Genomic DNA, 13,557 nt, shown 5'->3' with positions numbered 1-13,557 from the left:
ATTACTAAAATGTGGTTCCAGATGTGATTACTGTAATAATCTACTGTGATCTTAAAGTACATTTTCACAAATATTATTAATATGGATATATCAATATATGTATAATTTATGCATAATAACAATCCTGACAAAGATTGAGTCTCACAAAAGTCCTTGAAAGGGGCCGTGAACACCGTAGCTGCAGAATACACTTGTGGGAAAATAATGAAAACAGTCTCTCACTCCATTTTCAACTTCTCTATTTATTTGTGCATTGCACTTCATCACTTTATCATTATGTACATCCTGTGAGGGTAAACAGAACCCACAAAGAGAAACACAGAAACAGAAGTGAACACTTTTAGTAGTAATGCTTTTACAGCAGACAAGCAAACACGTACAGCAGTTGTATCCAAACCGTATCACATCCTCATGTACGTACAGCGGTTTCAACAACACACATCCACTATATATAGAGGTTAGCGTTTTAACATTGCCTTAAGATTGCAGGTAGACAGAGATTTCAATCAGCGAGGGAGCATAATAGGGCTTTTCTCACAAACACACACACACACACACAACCTCAGTGTACATACTGTACATACATACTGTACATACATACTACACAGCCACAACTCCTGCCATTGGTATAGTCACCAGAGAAAGCATCAGAGCCTACAGCGTACAGACACTCTTTAGTTCTACACTGCTCAGTGGTCAGTCAGTGCACACGTTAGTCCACAACCCAGGCGGTGCCATTTCTACAAAGGATGGAACCCAGGAAAGGGTTGACAATGTCAGTATGCGAGCAGAGAAATAATACGTGAGTGGTTGTATCAGATGAAATAGATGTGCAGTGTCTCTCTTGTTCTCGTTTAGCTAAATGGTCCACACAGATGGCGAGAACAAGCCTGGCTGAAACGTCGATATGCAGCTTTCGGTATGTTAAGACATGGTTTGTACATGTCAGGTGTTGTATGCTTTCCTGAAATCCTTTCAGAGTGCTGATATGCAGATGAGGGATAGATGGCTCCATGTTAGGATCTGGATAGTCGTCTAACCAAAACGCCAGTATCATGACCATGTATTATGAAATGATGTGCGATCATATGCAGTAAGATAAAGTCCAAGTCCTTCAATTAGTGGTCCCAGTCAGCGCATGCAGAAAACATATGCTTTAAACAAACGGGGGGCCGGGACTCTCTTACTAAAGCAGATGCACATGAACTTAAAATTGCTTGATGGGTTATTTGTCATACATCAGATACCGTATTTTGAAGCACCCATCTGCAAAACGACATCAGTGACATGTGCCCTTTGATAAAAACGTGACTAAGCTCGTGATTAAATAGCAAAGGCTTCCGAGAGAGACAGCAGAGGGATAGAAAAAGACCCTACCGTATTTCACTAAACATTCTCCAAAATAAAACACCAGTTCTTCTTTGGAAGGGATCAAAATAGAAATAAGCATCACAGTATGACACAAACATCTGATAGTACAAGGAAATAAGTTAACGTCATTAAAAGTAAATACACTACTAATGGTGTTGATAAGCCTGATGAAACATTAGCAGCAGCAGTTTGGTTCTCAGATAAGTACAGTAGTGTGATATGGAATTATTTGATGATATATTCTACATCCTGGTTGCTATGAGACTGTAGACACCAGACAGTGGATGTAAAGATGCGAATGAGTACCTTTAGAGTGACTACAGGCTGCAAACGAGTCACCAGACTAGCCTAAAGACGTACTGCACCTTTCTAAGACCAAGGATAAGTAAACACAAGAACCAGCCAGTTGTGCTTTTTTTTTAAACACTGAGTCTCTTTTGTTGTTATTTGACAGTAAAACATTGTTAAACATCTTCCTTGGCGATTATAGTTCATACAGTCATATCCTGGCTGTTACACAGCACCTGTGACTAACCACACCGTGACTACAGGTATGTCATTATCGCCTGTGTCCGGTGTATTAGGTGGACAGTATCACTATTTGGTGATGTGTCTCCATAGACAGCTGGATGACTCTGCGTTGCTTGGTTCAGGACTAGGACACGTAGGACAGCATTGAACAGTTCTTGTTGGACAGTGCTGCCACCAGATACATAAGACAGGTGGGTAGGCAGATCTTTTTCTGACATGGTTACACTGTTAGTCTGGCTACTGAAGTCTCTGTGGAGTCCACGGGACAGTAAAGAGAAGAGAAGGAGGCGGGAGTCACAGATCTGGTGGGAGCTTGATTATTGTTCACGGAGGGGTCAGGGGTGGGTGGGCAGGAACTCTGTCTCGCTTTCTCTCTCTCTTTTTCTATCAGCTCAGTAGAGTGCTTTTTGTCCTTGGCTGTCAAATTCTGACCAGGCATCATTCAGTTCCATAAAAATCATCTTGGCATATTGTTCATAGGGCTGTCCCGTGGCCTGGGAGAGGGGAAGATAGGGGGGGGGGGGGGAAACATCAAATCAGTAGGCAGGTTTTTCATTGACCCAGGTTTATTCGCCAAAAGCAATGTCACCAAAACAAATGTATTGCGATGTGTAATGGAAACGGCAGCTATTGAAGAAATGTTCTAAAGGTTGAAGGAAAATGTGGATCCGTTCAATGGGGGTGGATTTCTTTTGTCAACCTTTCTTTGTTGCGACAAACGGTGATGGAAATGTTGACTGAATATTTTGCCGAATCATTTTGAGTGCCGAATCATTTTGGAAGGCACGCGGGGCTTACTAAAGCAATAGATAGAATGCAATGAAGTATATTTTGGTGCGCTTTTGACAACTGTGTTTTTCGCGCGTAGCCTACTGTCTTGTGTCCATTGCTGAGCTTATAATGTGAAGAAGTAATAAACTCAGCAAAAAAAAGGAAACGTCCCTTTTTCAGGACCCTGTCTTTCAAAGATCATTCGTAAATATCCAAATAAATATAAATATCCATGCTCATCTGTGTGAAAGTGCCTTAGGCATGCTGCAAGGAGGCATCAGGACTGCAGATGTGGCCAGGACAATAAATTGCAATGTCCGTACTGTGAGACGCCTAAGACAGCGCTTCAGGGAGACAGGATGGACAGCTGATCGTCCTCGCAGTGACAGACCACGTGTAACAACACCTGCACAGGATCGGTACATCAGAACATCACACCTGTGGGACAGGTACAGGATGGCAACTGCCCGAGTTACACCAGGAACACACAATCCCTCCATCAGTGCTCAGACTGTCCGCAATAGGCTGAGAGAGGCTGGACTGAGGGCTTGTAGGCCTGTTGTAAGGCAGGTCCTCACCAGACATCACCAGCAACAACGTCGCCTATGGGCACAAACCCACCGTCGCTGGACCAGACAGGACTGGCAAAAAGTGCTCTTCACTGACGAGTTGTGGTTTTGTCTCACCAGGGGTGATGGTCGGATTCGCGTTTATCGTGGAAGGAATGAGCGTTACACCGAGGCCTGTACTCTGGAGCGGGATCTATGTGGAGGGTCCCGCTCCAGAGTACAAATATTTACACATGTTAAGTTTGCTGAAAATAAACGCACTTGACAGTGAGAGGACGTTTCTTTTTTTGCTGAGTTTAGTTTATCAACATTTTAAGCTAAGGGTTCTGATCTGTTGCATCAGCCTCATAGCTTTAAACACATTTCTTTTAATGATCTATCGTCCCACAACTGTCCCAGAGTCTGTTTGGAATAGGCTATTTCTTTCTCGACAAGCTGACCAATAGAATAGGTCAACTTTTCTACTATGGGGAATAGTAGTTACTCGTCTTGTTGCCTGAGGAAAAGTAAATGTGGACAGTTATTCTAACATCTTCAACGTGCGTATCGGAATTCAGTAAGAAGGTCTCCCCAAGTTGCATGTTCTGTTAAGAGGAATTACCATCATCTAAATGTGATATCTATCATTCTGAGCACCGTGGGTGGATGCCCTAATCAGGTTCCGCACCCAATGCATATGGGTCCGGTAAATTTCTCAAATGTCCAGTAAATTAAAATGTTGCAAATGTCAAGTGTCCGGAGCCACATTTTCCTAACGGAAACCCTGATGTGTGTGCGCGTGGGTGTGGGTGTGAGCGTGGAAACGTGTGAATGCATGCGTGTGTGCTTGCTTGCGTACGTGTGTGTTACACTGTGTGTAATGTATACTTCTCCCTTCCTTCTCACCTTGTCTGGATGGACCACCAGCACGGCTTTGCGGTAAACCTTCTTGACCTGCTCTGGGGTCACCAGGTCAGCCATGCCTACAGGCTTCCAGCGGGTCTCCCCCTCCCAGAGCACCGTGTGCATGGTGGACAGCAAGGCCCGGATGTTACGCTCCTTGCCCTCGATCCAATCCAGAATCTGGGGGTAGAGAGGGGAGAGCCAGGGTCAGATAAACAGGAGACCCACCGATACAACAAAGATCTCACAAGCCTTCTTCCAAATCGTCAGCTGGTTTTTCTCTGGCTGTCTAAAGAGGCTCTAATAATATGACATTTAGCAGACATTTTTATATAAATCAACTTACAGTGATGCGTGCATACATTTTACATGTGGGTGGTCCTGAGAATAGAATAGAACCCACGATCCTGGCGTTGTAAGCGCCATGCTCTACCAACATTTGACTCCCTTCCCCCCTTTAGTCCTACTGTATCTTCACTAAACTCTCCAACTCTTGGTCCAAGGCTAGTGATTGGCCACTGTAAGACTACCTTGAGTTTCTCGGGGTCCATCTCTTTAGCCATCTCCTCCTTCCTCATCTCTGCTATTGTCCTGGGACCTTCCTTCTTTTTGGCTCCAGCAAAGCCTTGGCCAGACAGCAGGTCATCGAAGTTAGCCGTTGCAACTTTGGGCTTGGTACCTGGGAGGGAGAATGTAACATCTTCTCTCATCCCGCTTATAAAACCGTATATGTGCAGTCTTATGATGAATGACTACCAGCACAAATCACATGCATACAGGTCAGTTTCAGGTGGCACGTTTGTCCATTAATCAAGAGCAACACATGTTGTTTGGGGGGGGAAAAACAACCCAACAGTCTATCCATCCCATTATGATTACAACCAGCCTCCCAGTCTCCCACTGACTCACCCATGTTGGGCTGTGGTTTCCCGGCTGCATTGGGAGCAGCCCCTCCTCCCATGGCAGAGAAACTGATGTTGTAGTTGGGTCTGTTGGAGGGGGAGGTGTGCGGCATGGAGTGGCTGGGGCTGGGTTTGGGCTGGGAGGGTGGGCCACCCTGACCCTGGGGTTGGGGCTGCCACCCTGCCTGCCCTCCACCGCCGGGCTGCCAGGAGGGGAAGCCTGTGTTAGCCTGCCAGCCCCCACCGTGCTGGGGTGAGGGAGGAGGCCGTGAGGGGGGAGCCCATGGGTGGGAAGGCAGGGGTGGTGCCTGTAGGGGTGGTAGGCTTACTGGAGAAGCCAGAGCCTCCTATAGACCGAGATATAAGGAGGAACGGTCACAGAAAGTTCAACACAGAGAATGAAGCTATCTATCTATAACGTAACCGTCATAACACAACTAGCATAACATTACATATTTTAAAGCATCTGTTAGTACAGTATTGAAAGCCTCTACTGACCTCCCAGACTGCCCCCCAGGTTTCCAATATCAGCGAAGGGGTCCAGGGTCTTGGGTTTGGCCTGGTGTGTGGGGGTGCTGTGGACTGACCCGGTAGGACTGGTACTGGCTGACTTACTGCCCATACTGAAACCCCCTCCTAACACAGAATTCACAACAACACAGTTGAAATACTGTACAATACAGTAGGCACTGCCGTTCTATGAATGTGATTCTCATGAGCACCAGTAGAGGGCGCTATTAAGTAGAGAACCTTCTGACGTTAACACATGCTCGCTGTGCTTATGGTGGCGCAATACGCTGGATGGTAGATAGCATGCCATAGCTCTCTGTTGTTCGTGGCAGATGGTAGTTCCGACGTTCTCAGACCAGTGCCTCTGCAGATGTTGTCCGTAAATGTTGCACATCAGTAGAGCTTACCTGGAGCTGCAGACTTGTTCCAGTCCCATCCTCCCGTGGCATTGGGAGGCTGCTGAATGGTGACCACAGGGGTGGTGGGCGGGACTGGGGAGCTCCGTCCTATCAGAGCACAGAAACATCAGTGACAGACACGCCTAACAGACAATCGGAGGAAGGAGACGAGGTCATGCTACCATCACACACAGACATATAACCATACCACAAATCATAACCCCATTATTACCATTGCCGTTAGGCTACACAACTAAGAGTGGAACCATACCAATAGCAATAACTGTAACCATACAAGAGCCATTCCATTCAGATCTCCCTCAAAAACCTGCAGCTTAAATTCCCATTGATCATCACACATTATGTGCATGCACATGCAGTCCATTACCCAACACAAAAGTTTGGCTAAAGCAACAGAGTACCAGTGTAAAGAAGTGGATAGTGGATAGTGAGATGTGTGGATAGATAGTGCCTCTACAGATGCGTGTAGTCATGCCATCACCCTTGTGGGTGTTCTGCATAGTGGGGGACGGAGAGCGAGCTGCATGCAGGAGGGGGGCAGGCAGCCCCAGGTTACCAAGGTTACCTGCTGGACCCCGGAAGGAACCCATCAGCTCCTGGGGCTTGGGCATCGGACCCGCCCCAAATGGGTCGAACGCTGGGTGGGCAGAGAGAAAAGCATAAACCATTACTATTCAATTCAATTCAATATATTTTATTTATCTTGGACTGGCATTTATTTCTGGCAGGCATAGGATACAGATAGATAAACATACTATGTACACATCTGTGAGAAAATAAAATAAAGAACAGACAAATAAACCTGAATTCACCGTGTGGTCACCCACGACTCAAACACCATCATTAAGTTTGCCGACGACACAGCGGTGGTAGGCCTGATCACAGACAACGATGAGGCAGCCTATAGGGAGGAGGTCAGAGAGTGCCAGGACAACAACCTCTCCCTCAATGTGAGCAAGACAAAGGAGCTGAGTGTGGACCACAGGAAAAGGAGGGCCGAGCATACCCCCATTCACATTGACAGGGCTGTAGTGGAAGGGGTCGAGAGCTTCAAGTTCCTTGGTAAGGTCTACACGGTAAGGTCTACACAGGTGACAAATAAAATTTGATCTGTTTTGAATTGAGTTGATCAGCAACTATGTACAGTTGAAGTCGGAAGTTTACATACACCTTAGCCAAATACATTTAAACTCAGTTTTTCACAATTCCTGACATTTAATCCTAGTAAAAATTCCCTGTCTTAGGTCAATTAGGATCACCACTTTATTTTAAGAATGTGAAATGTCAGAACGATAGTAGAATGATTTATTTCAGCTTTTACATACACTCAAATATTATTTGATAGCATTGCCTTTAAATTGTTTAACTTGGGTCAAATGTTTCGGGTGGCCTTCCACAATCTTTCCACAATAAGTTGGGTGAATTTTGGTCCATTCCTCCTGACAGAGCTGGTGTAACTGAGTCAGGTTTGTAGGCCTCCTTGCTCGCACACACTTTTTCAGTTCTGCCCACAAATTTTCTATACGATTGAGGTCAGGGCTTTGTGATGGCCACTCCAATACCTTGACTTGGTTGTCCTTAAGCCATTTTGCCACAACTTTGGAAGTATGCTCGGGGGTCATTGTCCATTTGGAAGACCCATTTGCGACCAAGCTTCAACTTCCTGACTGATGTCTTGAGATGTTGCTTCAATATATCCAAATAATTTTCCTACCTCATGATGCCATCTATTTTGTGAAGTGCACCAGTTCCTCCTGCAGAAAAGCACCCCCACAACATGATCTGCCACCCCCGTGCTACCCGGTTGGGATGGTGTTCTTCGGCTTGCAAGCCTCCCCCTTTTTCCTCCAAACATAACGATGGTCATTATGGCCAAAAAGTTATATTTTTGTTTCATCAGACCAGAGGACATTTCTCCAAAAAGTATGATCTTTGTCCCCATGTGCAGTTGCAAACCGTAGTCTGGCTTTTTTATTGGCTGTTTTGGAGCAGTGGCTTCTTCCTTTCAGCCTTTCAGGTTATATCGCTACTGTGGATATAGATACTTTTGTACCCGTTTCCTCCAGCATCTTCACAAGGTCCTTTGTTGTTATTCTGGGATTGATTTGCACTTTTCGCACCAAAGTACGTTCATCTCTAGGAGACAGAACGCGTCTCCTTCCTGAGCGGTTGAAAAACGAGTTTTAATGACTCCAACCTAAGCGTATGTAAACTTCCGACTTCAACTCTATGTTATAATTTCCATTGACTACGTACCTGGGGAGGGGCAAGGGGAGGTGGAGGGAGGGGCTATTTTCTGGGGGGTGGACTGGGCCGAGGCGGGCCCACTCCCAGGCAGGGGCTGGGGGGAGGCTCCAAACAGATCCCCCAGGAGGTCCGTGGTGGTGTTGGTGGTTGGGGGCTGGGGTGTGGGGCAGGGGGGGTTCACAGCAGCCCCATCCAGGCCCAGGAGGTCCATCTCTTCTGGGGGAGGAGGAGCAGTGGCGGGGGCCTGAGGCTGCTCTGGTCTCTTGGGGCCCCTGAGGCCAGCCTGGGCCCCTCCGTGTCGCTCTCCGCTAGCGTTGCTCTGCTGGCTGGACAGGGACAGCATCTCATCATCAGACGGCTCACTGTCCTCCCCGTGAGGGCGACCATCTGAACCACTATGGGACCGGCTCGGCTCTACACGGGTCAGAGGACGGAGAGAGGGGAGGGGGAGACGAGAGAGAGAGAGATAAGAGGTAGGTCACATCAGGAAAACGTGGTCTTCCTTTAATACATGGGTTTGCTTCCCACAAAGTATTCTACAGGAGAACAGGAAATGTAACTTTGCTATAGGTATGCATATTGCTAGCCACCACTGCAGAGTGACAAAGCTAATCTAACTTCACCCAGGGATATTGCCTCTAACAAGGAGCTGGTTTCCTTTAACTACAATAGCTAGTATCTCTACAATAGTATCTCTTTCCTCTCTGGAAAGGGTTCTACATTGAACTCAAAAGGGTTCTACCTGGAACCAAAAGGGTTATACCTGGAACCAAAAAGGGTTTTTCAAAGGGTTATCCTATGGGGACAGCTGAAGAACCCTTTTAGGTTCTAGATAACACCTTTTTTTATGAGAGTGTTTTGTGGTCTCCTCTAGTCCAGACCTTACCCTCCAAGTCCAGTCCCTCCATCTCATCTTGGAAGGAGAGAATGAAACCAATGTTAGGTTAAGAAAGAATGTCAACTGCAGCTTTGTTAGCGGTGGCCATCTGAGTGCCTGTCTTTGTTTAGCTATCTGTGTCAGCGTGCATAGTTTCCATTTGCGTGTGTACCTCGGTGCATCTGGGCATGTGTGTGTCTTGGAGCATACAGTATCTATAGGCCTCTGTGTGTACCTCTGTGTCAGCGCTTGTATCATTGCCGTGCTCATCTGTGTCCTGTTGCATGTGTATGCTGTATGTTGCATGCGTGCGTGTCAGGGTTTCCTTTAGACATCTTGACCGGGAAGATTCAAATCTACCGCCCATTTGAGAAATTTGCCGGATCCATATGCATTGGGTGCATAACCCATTAGAGCGTCCACCCACGGTGCTCAGGATGACAGAAATCACATTTAGATTGTGGTAATTCATCTTAACAGAACATGCAACTCCTGTAATGAAGCAACCAATAAAACATTTTCCAAAATATAATTTGCGGGAAAACACCATTCTAAACAGTGCACCTGGGAAAACACCCTTCTAAAACAGTGAACCTGGGAAAACACCATTCTAAACAGTGCACCTGGGAAAACACCCTTCTAAAACAGTGAACCTGGGAAAACACCATTCTAAACTGTGCACCTGGGAAAACACCCTTCTAAAACAGTGAACCTGGGAAAACACCATTCTAAAACTGTGCACCTGGGAAAACACCATTCTAAACTGTGCACCTGGGAAAACAACATTCTAAACTGTGCACCTGGGAAAACAACATTCTAAACTGTGCACCTGGGAAAACACCATTCTAAACTGTGCACCTGGGAAAACACCATTCTAAACTGTGCACCTGGGAAAACACCATTCTAAACTGTGCACCTGGGAAAACACCATTCTAAACAGTGCACCTGGGAAAACAGCATTCTAAACTGTGCACCTGGGAAAACACCATTCTAAACAGTGCACCTGGGAAAACAGCATTATAAAACAGTGCACCTGGGAAAACACCATTCTAAACAGTGCACCTGGGAAAACAGCATTCTAAACTGTGCACCTGGGAAAACAACATTCTAAACTGTGCACCTGGGAAAACACCATTCTAAACAGTGCACCTGGGAAAACAGCATTCTAAACTGTGCACCTGGGAAAACACCATTCTAAACTGTGCACCTGGGAAAACAACATTCTAAACTGTGCACCTGGGAAAACAGCATTCTAAACTGTGCACCTGGGAAAACAGCATTATAAAACAGTGCACCTGGGAAAACAGCATTCTAAACTGTGCACCTTATGCGGTTCCATACTGTACGTGACAGAGATTAAAATCTCTGTTAGAAACTTAGAAAGAGGGGGAACCTACAACGAAAGAAAGTTGATTATGAAAATCAATACAACAGGAGAGAAATGGCATAGTGGAGGGTCCAATAGGGAAGTAAAGGGAAATACATTTTCCAAAATTATATAATTACTCCTGTCTATACAGAAATAAATAAATACTTCAAAATACTTCACCAGAAAGCATGATTTAACCACAGAGGAATCGAGGATCATTAGCTACTTATGAAAAAAAATGCTGTGGATTGTTTCAAACCACAAGCTCATAGGCCTATGCCCATTTGGGAAACCCGCAATTTGGGCAGCGCGCTTGGCAATATGCCTAGCTGACGATTGAGTTGCGGCTGTCAGTGAAAAGCATCTCAAATATGTGAAGTTAATGTGTCTTGAGTATAATTTCAAATGTTGAAACAAGAAGGGGAGGGGTGTGTGGAGAAGATACAGTGCATTCGGAAAGTATTCAGACCCCTTCACTTTTTCCACATTTTTTTACGTTACAGCCTAATTCTAAAATGTATTAAAAAATTGTTTTTCGTCATCAATCTACACACAATACCCCATAATTACAATGCAAAAACAGGTTTTTAGACATTTTTGCACCTTTATAAAAAAGTAACATTAGAAATACCTTATTTACATAAGTTTTCAGACCCTTTGCTATGAGACTCGAAATTGAGCTTGATTGGACATGATTTGGAAAGGCACACACCTGTCTATATAAAGTCCCACAGTTGACAGTGCATGTCAGAACAATAACCAAGCCATGAGGTTGAAGGAATTGGGGGTAGAGCGCCGAGACAGGATTGTGTCAAGGCACAGATCTGGGGAAGGGTACAAAAAAAAAAGAACACAGTGACCTCCATCATTCTTAAATGGAAGTTTGGAACCACCAAGACTCTTCCTAGAGCTGGACGCCCGCCCAAATTGAGCAATCAGGGGAGAAGGGCCTTGGTCAGGGAAGTGACCAAGAACCCAATGGTCACTCTGACATGGTTCCAGAGTTCATCTGTGGAAATGGGAGAACTTCCAGAAGGACAACCATCTCTGCAGCACTCCACCAATCAGGCCTTTATAGTAAAGTGGCCAGATGGAAGCCACTCCTCAGTAAAAGACTCATGACAGCCCACTTGGAGTTTGCCAAAAGGCACTAAAAGGACTCTCATACCATGAGAAACAAGATTCTCTGGTTTGATGAAACCAAGATTGAAGTCTTTGGCCTGAATGCCAAGCGTCACGTTTGGAGGAAATCTGGTACCATCCCTACGGTGAAGCATGGTGGTGGCAGCATCATGCTGTGGGGATGTTTTTCAATGGCAGGGACTGGGAGACTAGTCAGGATCGAGGGAAAGATGAACGGAACAAAGTACAGAGAGATCCTTGATGAAAACCTTCTCCAGAGCGCTCAGGACCTCAGACTGGGGGAAAGGTTCACCTTCCAACAGGACAACGACCCTAAGCACACAGCCAAGACAACGCAGGAGTGTCTTCGAGACAAGTCTCTCAATGTCCTTGAGTGGCCCAGCCAGACTTGAACCCGATCGAACATCTCTGGCGAGAGGATTTTAATTTTTCTGATCGGCCAAAAGCCGGCAATTGCAGGCTAACGAAAACCCTGGTGTGTGTATCTGTGTGAACATCTTTGCCTGTGTGTGTGTGTGTTTCCATCTGGACTCACACAGCGTATCTGTGACTGTCACTATATGTGTGTGTCCATCTGTCCTGTGTGCCTCTGCCTGTGCGTCTGTGTGTTGTCACCCCCTCTACCCTACCTGCGATGGCGAGGGCGTCCTGGTGCTCCTGGTGACATGAGAACAGTACGTTGGGGATCAGGTCTTTATTAGGGAACTGTTCCCAGGGAGGGGTCAGGTCCTTCTGCTTGTCTGTACCCTCTACCTCGATGTCCACCAACACATGGAACAGTTGGGGGTACTTCTCTGGAGAGTCGCACGCATCCAGCTCCGGCCTAGACAGGTGTGTGTGTGTGTGTGGTGTGTGTCAGATAGAGAGTTAGTTAGTTCTTCATTCACTATTTCAAGTAAGAGCCATGTGCATATCATGACATACAGTGACATTTAAACAATATGAAGTATTTCACATATTAATACTTCACAGGTACAGATGACATAGGAGAGAGTCGCTCACTTTGTAAACTTTAACACGGTTGTCCCTGGAGCGATGAAGCCTGTGTGGAACTGGATCTGGAGTATCTGGGTGTTGGACACCTGCAAATATCAACCACAAATCACAGAGTTAGATTCAGGAAGTGGAAGTTTCTCCCATCTGTGTGGTCCCATGGTGTTTATACTTGCGTACTATTGTTTGTACAGATGAACGTGGTACCTTCAGGCGTTTGGAAATTGCTCCCAAGGATGAACCAGACTTGTGGGTCTACAATTTTTTCTGAGGTCTTGGCTGATTTCTTTTGATTTTCCCATGATGTCAAGCAAAGAGGCACTGAGTTTGAAGGTAGGCCTTGAAATACATCCACAGGTACACCTCCAATTGACTCAAATTATGTAAATTAGCATATCAGAAGCTTCTAAAGCCATGATATCATTTTCTGGAATTTTCCAAGCTGTTTAAAGGCACAGTCAACTTAGTGTATGTAAACTTCTGACCCACTGGAATTGTGATACAGTGAATGATAAGTGAAATAATCTGTAAACAATTGTTGGAAAAATGACTTGTGTCATGCACAAAGTAGATGTCCTAACCGACTTGCCAAAACTACAGTTTGTTAACAAGAAATGTGTGGATAGGTTGAAAAACGAGTTTTAATGACTCTAACCTAAGTGTATGTAAACTTCCGACTTCAACTCTATATATATTTAAAACATACAATCTACCTGCATTGAAGCCGCTCAACATTACATTCAGTCATCCAGCAGACACTCCCATCCAGGGCGACCCACAGGAGCAACCAGGGTCAAGCGCTCCGCCCAAGGGCGCAAGGACAGATCCCCCACCCAGTTCAATCGGGGAACAGAACCAGTGACCTCTTGGCCACCAGCCCAAGCTCCCAACCGCCGGGCCACCAACCATCCAAGATCACTCCCACAGTCCCCCCCCGAAAAACCTCCCCTCTCCTCCCCAACCCCCCACCCTC

General features: G+C 45.8%; 1 protein-coding gene across 1 annotated transcript in view; it reads right to left on the bottom strand.

The window, feature by feature from the left end:
* Positions 1–222: 222 nt before the first annotated feature.
* The window catches only part of LOC106584035 (putative tyrosine-protein phosphatase auxilin), a 52,387-nt gene continuing 39,052 nt past the window's right edge, over positions 223–13,557 (bottom strand). The window contains 11 exon segments of the mRNA XM_045706311.1: positions 223–2,396; positions 4,128–4,304; positions 4,655–4,803; positions 5,034–5,279; positions 5,281–5,373; positions 5,525–5,662; positions 5,944–6,042; positions 6,437–6,592; positions 8,212–8,616; positions 12,221–12,414; positions 12,594–12,673. Of these exon segments, the coding sequence (XP_045562267.1) occupies positions 2,295–2,396; positions 4,128–4,304; positions 4,655–4,803; positions 5,034–5,279; positions 5,281–5,373; positions 5,525–5,662; positions 5,944–6,042; positions 6,437–6,592; positions 8,212–8,616; positions 12,221–12,414; positions 12,594–12,673 (1,839 nt within the window). The 3' untranslated portion in view covers positions 223–2,294.

Source organism: Salmo salar, chromosome ssa23 (genome assembly GCF_905237065.1).
Source record: "Salmo salar chromosome ssa23, Ssal_v3.1, whole genome shotgun sequence".
NCBI classification, from domain to species: Eukaryota; Metazoa; Chordata; class Actinopteri; order Salmoniformes; family Salmonidae; genus Salmo; species Salmo salar.
The sequence above is the reverse complement of the archived record's forward strand: the minus strand, read 5'-3'. Positions and strand labels throughout refer to the sequence as shown.